At 38.5% G+C, this 12992-nt stretch overlaps 1 protein-coding gene across 1 annotated transcript in view; it reads right to left on the bottom strand.

Moving 5' to 3' along the window:
• NUP153 (nucleoporin 153kDa) overlaps positions 1–12992 on the bottom strand; it is a 39909-nt gene that overhangs the window by 4689 nt on the left and 22228 nt on the right. Inside the window, exons 13-20 of the mRNA XM_010000990.1 lie at positions 12329–12466; positions 11359–11451; positions 11028–11115; positions 10625–10744; positions 7577–8191; positions 5136–5330; positions 3812–4654; positions 1712–2068 (exon numbers count right to left, since the gene is read on the bottom strand). Coding sequence (XP_009999292.1) covers positions 1712–2068; positions 3812–4654; positions 5136–5330; positions 7577–8191; positions 10625–10744; positions 11028–11115; positions 11359–11451; positions 12329–12466 — 2449 coding nt within the window. The remainder of the gene's footprint in view (positions 1–1711; positions 2069–3811; positions 4655–5135; positions 5331–7576; positions 8192–10624; positions 10745–11027; positions 11116–11358; positions 11452–12328; positions 12467–12992) is intronic.

Here is a 12992-nt window from a genome sequence, read left to right as displayed (position 1 = left end):
CCCCCCCCCAAGAATGAATCTAGAAACAAGGGTTCTAAAACCTCCTTTTTCTCCAAGTCTGGTAGATGAATACTCCTCCTAATTTTAAACTGTGTGAGTACATAAAGCAAATACTACATCAGTCATTAGAGGAACTGCACCCTTTCTCACAAGAAACATGAGAAACACTAAGTGTACAAGAGTCAGACAAAATTAAATCTCAAAACACATTGGTTGTCTGTACTCAAATTGCTGTGTTAACGTTCATGTTAATTTGATTCCCACAAACAGTACATTTTAATTTGTATTTCCTAAAAGCTGTTTGTATCACACACAGAGATTATTCATTCAAATTGTATTTTTCAAACATGCAATATAAAGCACCTGATCTATTAAGACCAGAAGAACATGAATCTTTCCTGTTGGCAACTGCACCTCTCCCTCCCCAAATGTTCACCATTACCAGCTTCTGGAGGCCAAATTAAGTTTGCATGATCTCTCTAAACATAAAAGTTTAGCAGAGTAATTCTGTGTAATGTAACAGCCCACTCATTTGTTCAGCTGCTTTGGTACTACGTGGCCAGCAGAAATAATGAAACAAAAATAATGACTGAACAGGGACTCTGAAGATACACAGCCAATCTATGCAAAAGGGGACATTTTAAACAGCACTATTAATGCCATTGAAGCAGCAAGAAATGCAAGAGAAAATGTTCTCAGTTGCACCACAACTTGAAAAGGCAGACTGTTTTACTTTCCAAGAAGATGAACAGATACACAATAAAAGTTTATACAGGCTTCTGCATCTTAAAAACCAAACCAACAAACAAACAAACAAACACACCAAAAAAAGGGCCAAAAACAAACCAAAAAACCATACAAAAAAATCCTTTGTTAACATAGCATTTGCCTACTAATGAAAAGACCCTGAAAGTTACTGATTTGTAAGCAGGTTAAAATTGATCTGCTGGTTGTTGTATTTGAGGACTGTTTTCTCTCTGCTTCTGATACACAAAAAAAGTGTGCAAATTTAAGTTCTGTGAGTGACAAGCAATCAGATCAAACTAGGTGAAGTCTCTCCCTCACAGTTTCTATTCCATTTCCAAAATATCACTAGGCTAGAAGGAATACAGATTTGGCAGATTTAGTCTAGTATGATTCTGCTAAATTCATGCAGTGGGACAGCAACATAAAAGGTGAAGAATTTAGATTCTTATCTCTGTCTCCACTAAATTCCTAGAGAATTAACAAGCTTATTAGAAACCAATTCTTAAGCAGCAGCGATTGCATGTAGAGGTACTGTGTTTATATATACTTGTGAAGGAAGGATTTTGCAAATCTTGGCATTCTGCACACTTCAAAGTTTTAGGTATGAGAGAGAAAAATCAGGAAAGCTGTAATTCATTGACTTGTAAACATAAGCACTGGACTGCTAGTAAAAAGAAAGAAATATCATTCTCATGATATAAAAGCTCCTCCAAAAATTGAAATCTAGTAAGGGTTTTCCTTTGCATAAAACAACACTGTTGCCAGTTCACTCCTAAACTCTGTTTCCCAGACCGTGATAAATTTAGCCCAAATTTATATTGTGGAATATAAATATTAAATACTTTTCTCTGCTTCCATGCATTTGGCCTACACATTCTCTGGAGTATTAAAATATTTATGAAACTGCATTTCCTTGGTCATCTACATAGTGGCAAAAACAGAAGACCATCTATTTAAAATATACCTGTTGTTGTGGCTCCAAAGGTAAAGCCTGAATTTGCAGCATTGGTACTGTTGGCTCCTGAACCAAAGATAAATGAAGTAAGAGCTGTGCCAGTGCTGGAAGATGTGGTTGCTGGTTTGTTTTCTTGAGAGAAGCCAAATGACTGAGATGCTGCAGATTCTGCAGAATTGCCAAAAACAGAGCTGCTCACAGTGTTGCTGGGTTGTCCAAACACAAAGGGAGTGGGAACTGGCTGAGGATTTGAAGAAGAGATGGCACTGCCAAACACACTGCTGCTGTTGGCTGAAGTGGTGGGTACGGCTGTGCTGGAAGAACTTGAGCTCAAGAAGCTGAAGGATGGCTTTGCTGCTCCTTGGTCTGAAAGGAAAAGCAGTACATAAATCACCACAGAAATGCCAAACAAAGTACAGCGAGCAGACTCCTGTTTAAATCACTGTACAAAGAGCAGTCCTGAATGACGTCTCAACTACTATCCCAGCTATTGTCATTTAACGTAGAATCCAGATTTAATATGCTGATTGCTGCCATCCACCATTAGAGGAATGGACGAATTTAGAAGAACAAGGACACCACTGCAGTCTAAGCTTCACTGGGTATTGGTTACAAACATCAAGCATTGGCTGCTGTTACCTGAACCAGTATTAACCAGTAGTTCTTAACTCTTCAAACAAAAATATATTTCCAATGTTCTTAGAAGAACATCAATCAGCCTGTAACTGTTTTAAAGCTTTGTTCAAAAATATAGCCCTGGGCCTACAGCTTTAAGTCAAGCAAGGCTTGCCATCCACCAGCCTCTCTTCCAGCCTAAGTTGTACTTGAGCACCTGCAAGACCTGCTTCGAGGAGTAAAGGAGAACAACCCACGCTTAAGACCATGTTACAAAGTACCAAGTGTAGTTCTACACACTTAGAGCTGTCTTTTAAAGTCAGCAGTTCTTCAGCTTTCCCTAAGCTGCTGGTCTAACTCTCATTATTAACTTGTGATCTTGTTTGCAATTTCCAGGTATCTTTTTTCTGAGGAGCTGTGGCCCCTTTTCACCTACACCATTTTAAGGGACTACACAATTCTTCAGAAGCATTTCCATCAAATTTCCATGACCAAACCAAACTACAGAACCTTACCTGTCAGGTAAAACTTTTTCTGAGGAGCTGTGGCCCCTTTTCACCTACACCATTTTAAGGGACTACACAATTCTTCAGAAGCATTTCATCAAATTTCCATGACCAAACCAAACTACAGAACCTTACCTGTCAGGTAAAAGAAACCAAACCAACCAACCAAAAAAAGAATCCACAAAAACAACCCAACAGCAAAAACCCAACAAACAACAAACTCCATCTCAAAAATACCCATCCACCTCCCTTCCCCCAAAACCCACAATCCTGCAAAAACCTGTCTGTTCACTAGCAGTTCAACCTAATAATTCTGCAATTAAATGTATTGCTTTTATTCAGGGTTACTTACTAATGTAATTTTCTGTATCTTTCAGAAGTTAGAAAATAATTCTATTCTCTAAAACAGCTGTAAGCCATACAGATGGAATTTAACAACCAGAATTCTTCCATGCCATGATCACCACTGAAGAACTTTAACCTTTGGCTGTAGACTTTCAACAAATTAAAGGAATATGCTGTCTGATGCATATGAAGTGATTTTTAGGAGTAGGAAAACAGCAGTACACCCTGCAGCACAGCTGCAAGTACAGGGGAGTACAATACTCCCTCTCTCATTCCATTTTGCTATGAAAAGAAGGCTACTGTGAGGCCTCTATACAGCACCATACTGCAGCTTTTATCACCAGCTGTGCTACCACGGAGACAACACAACTTCTGTGTTCATACAGGCAGCAATACAGGTTTCTCAAGGTGTGGTAATTTTTTTGTCTAAATCTAATGTTAAAACTCACTGAAATCTTAAAAGGACTTGTTAGGTACTGTCTACACACCAACAACCAGAATTAAAGACAGGCTGTGGGTAATAATTAAGCTTTTCCTAAAGCTCTAATGCATCTTTATCCCATAGATTTTGTCCAGTATGGCATCAGAGGTATTATTTGATGGACATGAGCAGACCAGTGAAGACAAAAGGTGCTCCACTTACCTGAAGTACTGGTTTGTGCCCCAAATGTGAAAGATGGCTTTGCCTGCTCTGTTTCCTTCTCTGATGGTTTAACGAAACTAAAATTGAACATAGGTTTTGCTGTGCTCTCCTCTTTGGTATGCTCAGCTGTCCCAGCTGAAAAGACAGGTTGTGCCTTTATCTCTTCATTGTCAGCTTTCTTTCCAAATGCTAATGGAGCGGCAGAAGTGACAGAGTCCTGTTTGTCTTCTATCCTTCCCAAAACAAACTGTGAGGCAGGTACAGACTCTGTACTGCCGAAGGAGAAGCCTCCCTTTGTTGAAAGAGTTTCATCCTTTTTCTCATCTGACTTCTTAAACGCAAGAGCAGGTGATGCTACCTCCTTTTCTGCCACAGTTCCAAAAGTGAAGCCACTGACACCAGTTTTATTCTCATTGGTAGCTATGGAAGAAGTAGAACTCGTGCCAAAACCAAAGCCTCCCAAAACTGGTTCCTCTTTCTTTTCCTGCTGTCCCAGGCTCGCTGTCCCAAACTGAAAAGTTGAAGGAGCCTGACTGCTTGCAGATGGAAGTCCAAAGGTAAAACCGGTACTTTTACCTTCTTTTTTATTGTCTTCTGATTTAGAGTCTGAGGAAGAAACTCCAAATTTGAAGTCCCCTGAAGTAGTAGGAAACTTAAATCCTCCAGTCACAGTATTGGAGGATGCAGGTTCAGATGCAATGCCAAACTTGAAGCTCCCTTGTTCTCCAAATTTAAAATTTCCTGTGCTACCTAATGTCTGAGAAGATTCAGAGGAGGACGATGGGACACCAAATGTAAATGATGGCATTGCAGCATTTGTGGACACAACAGCAGTACCAAAACCTGCAGAAATAAGTAATAACGTTAAGTTTGCAATAGATGATGTAATATATGTAGGCTTTAGCTACATGGCTGGGATTCTAGTGCTGAACTTCCCAGCGTCTAAACTGTTAAAAAACTCTACATACAGCTTCTGGCAATGATATTCTTCTGTCCACCACCTGGCTTTGAAAAGTGTAATGCTAGCTTCTTTGAAAGATCATGCTTTTAGCCTGAACTCCAAATGAACAACATCTACGACTTGTAAAGAACAACTATGTCATTAACACAAGCTTTTCCCTAGAAAGGGTAATATTTTTTTTCTGGGGAAAAGCTTTGGAAACAGGGACACATTAGCTTACTTAAGCAATATGCCTAGAGGAAAAATAACCAATGTTGGTCATACCTCTAAGGAAAAATAATTGTCCTAAATTTTTTTTAAAAATAAATAAATAAATAAATACATTGGACGACATACATCCTTATTTTTCTCATTAAGTATTACCTTTGAGCTCTGCTTTGGTGCCTGGCTTTGCATTCTCGCAGGCTACACATTTTGTAGCTTCTGCTTTGTTTTGGACCATGCAGACCTCACAATCCCAGCTTCCTTCAGGCTTCTTGAATTTGTCTAAATCCAGAAATCCTCCAGAAGAAGTAGAAAATGCAGAAATACTATTACTGGTCACAGGCACTGAACTCCCTAAGAAATAAGCAAGAATAGTTAATCATCCTGCTTAAATTATAAAGTAAACATTAACTTCTTAAGAAATTCTTAAATGCTCACTAAACTACAAAGCAGACAAAGGTTAGCAGTAATCAAACTACAAATTAATTTCAGTCAAACTCAACCCAAGAATGTAAACAACAGAAAAAATTCAATTCTTCTTTATAATTTATATATCATTTTAAGGACAAACTGAACCAATGACATTTAAACAGGAAGTGCAGTTCATACAGCAGAGCAACTCAGTCTATTTCAGATGTAAATCAGAAATACTGTACTCAACTAAGACTACTACAAATTTCTGGTGACACAAGTAACCAATACTCCAGGTTAGCATCACTCAAGTTTAGTGATCACTGTTAAGTGATGTGAGGCTGAGAATTGACCAGAATGACTGACCACTAAATTATAAACTGTATGTTCAAAACTACACCATAACAAAAAAAACAGAAAGGAACTCAATGCTTCCAACCTCACGATTCTGTGTTCACTACAGAGGCTACACTGTCTTCAAGAGCAGTAGAAACCTCCACAAGAATACCTGAAAAACAATTCTTGCCTCCTGATTTTTCTTCCCTGTAAAGGAAGAGATGTCACTCGATGCTGCACCCCAACAGGGAACTTCAGCCTGCATAAGTGGGAGGACTGAAGTAGACATCCAGAAGGCACAAAACCATCACATAATTGTCATATTCACCTACAGTTTTAAACCACCAAGGGTGGTATTTAAGAGAGACACAGAAGATAATGTCTCAAATTCAAAACAGTAAAGACAGGAATGGCTCTTCTCTTTCACAGCACATCCACAAAACTTTCATCCTCCTGTTTTACTTGCCTCACTCTTCCCCTTAGACAGTTGTAATGTAACTGCAATTCTCTGTACCACAATGTTCATGGCAAACCCCCTCACATTTCCAGAATTCCCCTTTGCAATGGCTAGTCTCAGAGGCCACAAGTTCATGAGAATAAGCTTCCTCTGAAACGCATTCTCTTAGCTGGAGAAATTTCACTCTTACTGTAAAGGATGACTACAAAATCCTAATCTAGTCACTCCTGGATTCCCACGCCACCCTCCCCCTGGATATGTTTGCAAAGGTATTTTTTGACATAATAGTATATTAAATCATACTAACAGGCACTGAAAATTAACACTAAAATAATTATTTGTGCTTTAAAACAATATACTCACCACACTCAAAATCAATTACAAGAACATATAATGAGAAAAAACACAGTGCTGCATTGAAAAACGTGCCCACCCCTCCAAGGTCTGGAAGGACCTTGACCGCCCAGAACAACGTTAGCGATGTTTTAGGAGGCTCTCACTAGCCTTCATAGGCCTACTTGAATATACATTTTTGTTCTAAGATGACTAGTTAAAGACTACACTGTCTTGAAATCTAGCTTCATAGTTCTCAATTCCACACAAACGCTGAGTGGAGAGGTTTTTGGCCATATTCTTTCTATGAAGTTCATGTTTTCACAGAATCATCCTGATTAAGATCACTGAGTCCAACCATAACCTAATTCCACCAACCATTAACCTAACTCTGCCAAGCCCAGTGCTTAAACCATGGTCCTGAGCACCACATCTACACATCTTTTAAACATTTTCAGGGATGGTGATTCACCCACCTCCCTGGACAGCCTATTCCAGTGTTTGATAGCTCTTCCAGTGAAGAAGTTAACTTCAAATCTAAACCTCCCCTGGCACAACTTGATACCATTTCCTCTTGTCCTGTTGCTTGTGACTAGAGAATAGACCAACAGCCATCTTGCTACAACCTCTCGTTAGGTAGCTGTAGGGAGCAACGAGGTGTCCCCATTCAACCTCCATTTCTCTAGACTGAACAACCTCAGTTCCCTCAGCCACTCCTCACAAGACCTGTTTTCCAGACGCTTCACCAGCTTTGTTGCCCACTGAAAATTAATAAATTTGTTCTAAGTTAATTTAGGCATCCAGTTTAGTCTTCTTTCCTCACCAGCTGCAAAGCAGGTTATATTTGCTTCAATTCAGTTATGCACCAGTACAGTTCACGATCAGTTCAGAATCTGTGCTGAGACACCACCAGTGCCTATGACCATTCCTGCAGACAGACTCTGATCCATCCTGTCTGAACACTGACATGGCTGCTGAAAATAATTTTTATATGGAACATATTTGATTCTGTAAAGAATGCACAGAGTTGGTGATTGAAACAGCAGAAAAGAGAAGAACACACCTGGTTTCTCGGATTGACAAGCTATACATTTGCTGTCTTCTGCCTTATTTGACACAAGGCACACTGCACAGTCCCAGGAGCCTTTTGGCTTCTTAAATTTGTCTCCAAACCCCAGAGTGGCTGTTGTGTCAGTGCTGCTGGAGGAGGATGTCACTGTCACTGAGCTGTCTGTGACCGCTGGCAGTGTCAGAGCAGGCATTACTCCTGTTCCAGGCTTTGGTGTCTCACATGCTATACATTTTGTCGCTTCAGGTTTGTTCTGGACCAGACAGGTATCACAATCCCAGGTGTTGGGTGCTGTTTTAAATTTGTCTTCAAAGGCAAATGTCCCCGCTGTAGGGACTGCTGCCTTAGAGGTGACACATTGACTTGAGCTTATTGTCTGTTTTGTACTCTCAACTGTTGACACTTTAGCAGCTTGACACGTTACGCACTTTCCATCTGTAGTTTTGTTTTGCAGACACGGGTCATGTGTGTCAGACTGCCAAAATGAGGATGCTTGTTTAGACGTGTCTTTACCTGCAGAAAAACTACTTATTGCAGGCCTTGTATAGACCACTGTGCTTGTAACAGGCTGTGTAGATGAAGAGGAGAGTGTTTTCACAGACGTAAAGCCTAGAAAAAAATAAACAGGAAGAGATTCTTACTGATAAAGTAATACCCTCTCTGCATGTAAGTTACTTACAATACCAGATGGTTATAAATAAAACCAAGTGTCAATGGTTACAACTATACACTCCCAACTAACTGCAAGAGGAAGTCCCTGGAAATCTTATCTAAAGGGATGAAATTTCATATGCTGCTCTGGGACACAACAGAACGTTTATTTAAAGCCTGATTTAACTCTTCATCTCCAAGAAAGTTTTAAATACAAATCTTTACTGGTAGATAAAAGTGGGAACAGTTCTGAAAGCCGACTGCTGGTCATGGACTAGAGACAATCCCATTTCATTTTAAGACATCATGCCCACTCTAATCAATTTTCCAAAGCTATTTCTGCCACAGCAGATTACTCACATTTACTTTAGTAGCTGTACAGCAGTTGATCCTTTGAGCAGCAATGCATATGGTATCCCCCACAGATAGAGAGCATTAAGTAAGTAATAAAAATTAAGGCAACAGAACAACTTCTATCTATAATCCTTATACAAAATGCACTGGACACAGGCCAACTCGTTATTTATATGTGTCAACTGTAACTGAAAACAAGAGCCACCAATATGGAAACACTGAAGAAAATGCTGCAGCAGAGCATCCTAAGTAGCAGTACAAATTATTTGCAGGGCTAAAACAAAGAGGGGGTTTAAATTATTTTTTTTTGTTTAGTTGGTTGGTTTGATGTTGTTTTTTTTATTTCAGAAGTGGAGTCTTCGAAGGGACTCGATTTAGAACCTGCTTCTCTTAAACTGGCAAAGCAAATGAATGTTATTTCACTCAGATCTCTCCTTACAAAAATGCACAATGTATTTTCTCTTACTTAGCTATGTCTGGTATAACTACACAGGTAGTACATAGATTTGTCACTTTATTTTAAAAGTCCTGATAATGCTGAGGGCTTATGGAAAAAGACCACATTCAGCAGCTGTTTTTCTTAAAACAAAAAACATCTACACACACTATTGAATAGTTGAAAACAACTGCAATTGCTTAAAAACCAAAATTAGAAAAGTTTTTTTAAAGTGAAACAGCCCACTTCTACTTATATTGGAATCCACAGTAACTGTGAGCACTTAAGGCCAAAAGAAGAGAGAAGAATGTTTGTAAAGCATTTTGCAAACATTACTTTTCTAATTACATAAATTTTATTTATTTAAAATGCAAAACCGATGATTTGACAGTTTCTCTTTATACTTCATTTACAATTACATCCTGACACATGTAAGAGAAGCAATGCATTTGACATGTGATTTGACATGTTACTTCAAGTTTGAGTATTCCTTTCAGCAATAAAAGCCACTCAGAATAGAAGGGAGACCCACTCACAGATACAGCATTTAACGTGATGCACTCCTATGTTTGTATTTATAGCTAATATTGATTGACTGTGACAAAGAATCATGCAGACAACACAGAATCACATAAGCTAGGGGTTGGAAGGGACCTCAAAAGATCATCTAGTCCAACCCCCTGCCAGAGCAGGGTCACTTAGAGCACATCACATAGGAACATGTCCAGGTGTATTTTGAATGTCTCCAGTGAAGGAGACTCCACAACCTCCCTGGGCAGCCTGTTCCAGTGCTCTGTCATACCCACAGTGAAAAAGGTTTTCCTCATGTTTACATTGAACGTTCTATGCTCCAGGTTGCACCTATTGCCCCTTGTCCTCTCATTAGACATTACTGATAAGAGCTTGGTTCCATCCTTCTGACACTCACCCTTTACATATTTCTAAACATTAATAAGGTTGCCCTTCAGTCTCCTCTTCTCCAAGCTAAAAAGATCCAGCTCCCTCAGCCTTTCATCTTAAGGGAGATGTTCCACTCCATTAATCATTTTTGTGGCTCTGCATGGGACTCTTTTCAAGCAGCTCCCTGTCCTTAGAATCATAGAACTATTCAGGCTGGAAAAGACCCTTGGGATCACCCAGTCCAACCATCATCCCTACTCTACAAAGTTCTCCCCTAAACCATATCCATCGGCACCACATCCAAACGACTCTTCAACACATCCAGGGATGGTGACTCAACCACCACCCTGGGCAGCCTATTCCAGTGTCTGACCACTCTTTCTGTGAAAATTTTTTTCCTAATGTTCAGTCTAAACCTCCCCTGTTGCAGCTTGAAGCCATTCCCTCTTGTTCTGTCACTAATCACCTGTGAAGAGAGACCAGCACCAACCTCTCTACAATGACCTTTCAGGTAGAGACTGATGAGGTCTCCCCTCAGCCTTCTCCTTCTCAAACTAAACATTCCCAGCTCCTTCAAGCATTCTTCAAATGGGGTTTTTGTTGCTGTTGTGGTGGGTTTTTTTTAAAAAAATAAAAATCAATGCAGTTATTGCAAAAAATATGCTAGCATATATAATTTTCAATTAAGTTCATTCTCTCACCAGGGCTTTTTAGGATGTCTAACACACTTCCTTCCTTTAAGACCTTTGTAGGTTTGGGAGGTCCATCATACTCTTCTTTTTCTTCCTTCTTATTGCTGGTGCTGTTTACAGTGGCGGTATCTTCAAAAACAGAAAAAAACCCAACAAACTCTTTCACAAAGAATTCACACTTGCTAGAAACAAGAATTTTAAACTGTCATGTTCCTTACAGAAGAATCTTCAAAATTCTGCCTTGTTTGTAATTACAATTTGGTTCAAAGCAAATGTGTTACTGAAAACACACTTTGCCTGGAATTTCTAATATGCTCAGAAAGGATAGGTTAATATACAATATATATACAGTATATTTAGTACACAAAAAAGAAAATCAGCCCTTCAGATCTGAAATGCTAAAAATGGTTACCTATATTAAGTAAGGACGTCACTGGTGTGTCACTGGATCCAGAAAGCTCTGCTGATTTTACAACAGGAACACTAAATGTAAACCCAATCTGCTATGAAAAAAAGAGAGAATTTTCAGATTTTGAAATTAAAGAAACTTTAATCAAATTTTACACAACTTATAAAAAACTGAAATCCAGACTACAAAGTTTTGGTATACAATGCTGGATGACAAAGCGTAAGCCAGAAACCTATATATTTGTTTTCCCCATTATTAGGGCCAATTCTGCTTTATTCTGCAATTTTCTACTAAAGGCTTGAGATAAGGTTGAGCTTTATTCTATTTTACTTACAGACGATGGAGGTAGCACTTCTGCCTCAGTAGATTTCACAATTGGAGATGAAAACCTGAACACGGGACTGCCAGGATTACTTGCTGATTGTACCTGTGTTTTCAAAAGAATTAAGGTTTGTATCTAAAAGAGAAACATCCAGGTGAAACAACAGCAGCTACCTGAATTCATTGTCTAACTGACACTCTGCAGTGAAGTTGGAAAATCTGATGTTTGGATTTTTAACACACACGAGAGTTAAAAGAAAATGAAGCTTGCAAGTGATGATATAGTACAGCATCATCAAAACCAAATCTCATACACCAAGGAAAAAAAGCCAAGATGCTATAATATATATGTATATATGTAACGTATATATAAATTTTTATTTATATATATATATGAATTTAAATAAATTTCTATATAAATATATATATTCTTTATATACATTCTATATATTATACATAATATTAAATTCATGGAAAAATAGACCAAGCATCTTAAGAACCTTAAACTCACTCAGCTCAATTGTTGGAGCTTCAGCAAATACCACAATGTGTAAAAGCAGTCATCTGCTTCAAAACATACAAAAGTATTTCAAGTACTCTGGAACAATGAACATTTCTCTTACTCCAATAATATTCCCACTTTTGCATCCTAGGTTCACTCTCTACTGTAGGCTTATATGATCATTAATGCTACCTCTAATTTAATAACCTAACTTGACATTAATTTCTGACAAAACTTCCATAGCATTTGAAGCAGTTACAATTATGTTAACCAGAAGTCTGCAAAGTATAAGATGGAGAAAGGCTGTATCAAAACTCTAAGCCAGCCATCACTTCCCAATTGGAATATAACCTGATTTATTCAGCAGGATATAAACTAATGTTGGTTAGTTTCATAAGCACTGTGGAAGAAGTTAACATGCAACAAAGCAGATGTCTGTTCATCCTAAAAAAAGTATTCACGATATGCAAAAAAGATTTACCTTGTTCATCACTGCTATTGAAACAGTGCTTGGTGATGATGAGACAGGACTACTGGCAAGAAAACTGAAGTTGAATGAAGGCAGCGATGTAGTACTGATGGGTAGGGGTACTTTTGGTAGTACTGGTTCCTCCACTTCCTAGGTGTAAATGTTAACTGTTGTAATTTTTAATTGTTCCTTTTATTAAAAGAATTAAATTTTCGTTTCTCTTTTACAAGACATACTACTTTCCTACCCTGTCCCATCCTTAATTTCTTAAAAGTTAAATAGAGAAGAGAGATATACAGATTAATACACAGCAAGTTTTCAAAAGGAATCCTAACCTCCTCGCCTCGGTCTGCCAGGTCATTTAAATTTATGGCAGGCCTACTTCCTGGTCATACTGTATTCATCACCTGCCTAGTAAGAATACTGAGTTAGCTCTAAATTGTCACCTTCACAGAGCAGAGGGGGCAGAGATCAGATTTATTTTTTCCTCTACTTTAGCTTTGAAAGATCTAGATAAACATCATCCTAATTACCTTCTCATCCCTTCAATTAAGAGAACACCCCCAATACAAATGAGAAAGTATTTCTCTCACAAAATATGGAAGGACAGCTGTGAAAGTTTCTGAGGTATGCAGATTCCTAAGAGAACCAAAAATCCCAACGCTAAGCACAAAAT

Source organism: Chaetura pelagica, unplaced genomic scaffold (genome assembly GCF_000747805.2).
Source record: "Chaetura pelagica isolate M959 unplaced genomic scaffold, ChaPel_1.0 scaffold104, whole genome shotgun sequence".
Lineage (NCBI taxonomy): Eukaryota > Metazoa > Chordata > Aves > Apodiformes > Apodidae > Chaetura > Chaetura pelagica.
This window is presented reverse-complemented; position numbering and strand designations above follow the sequence as displayed.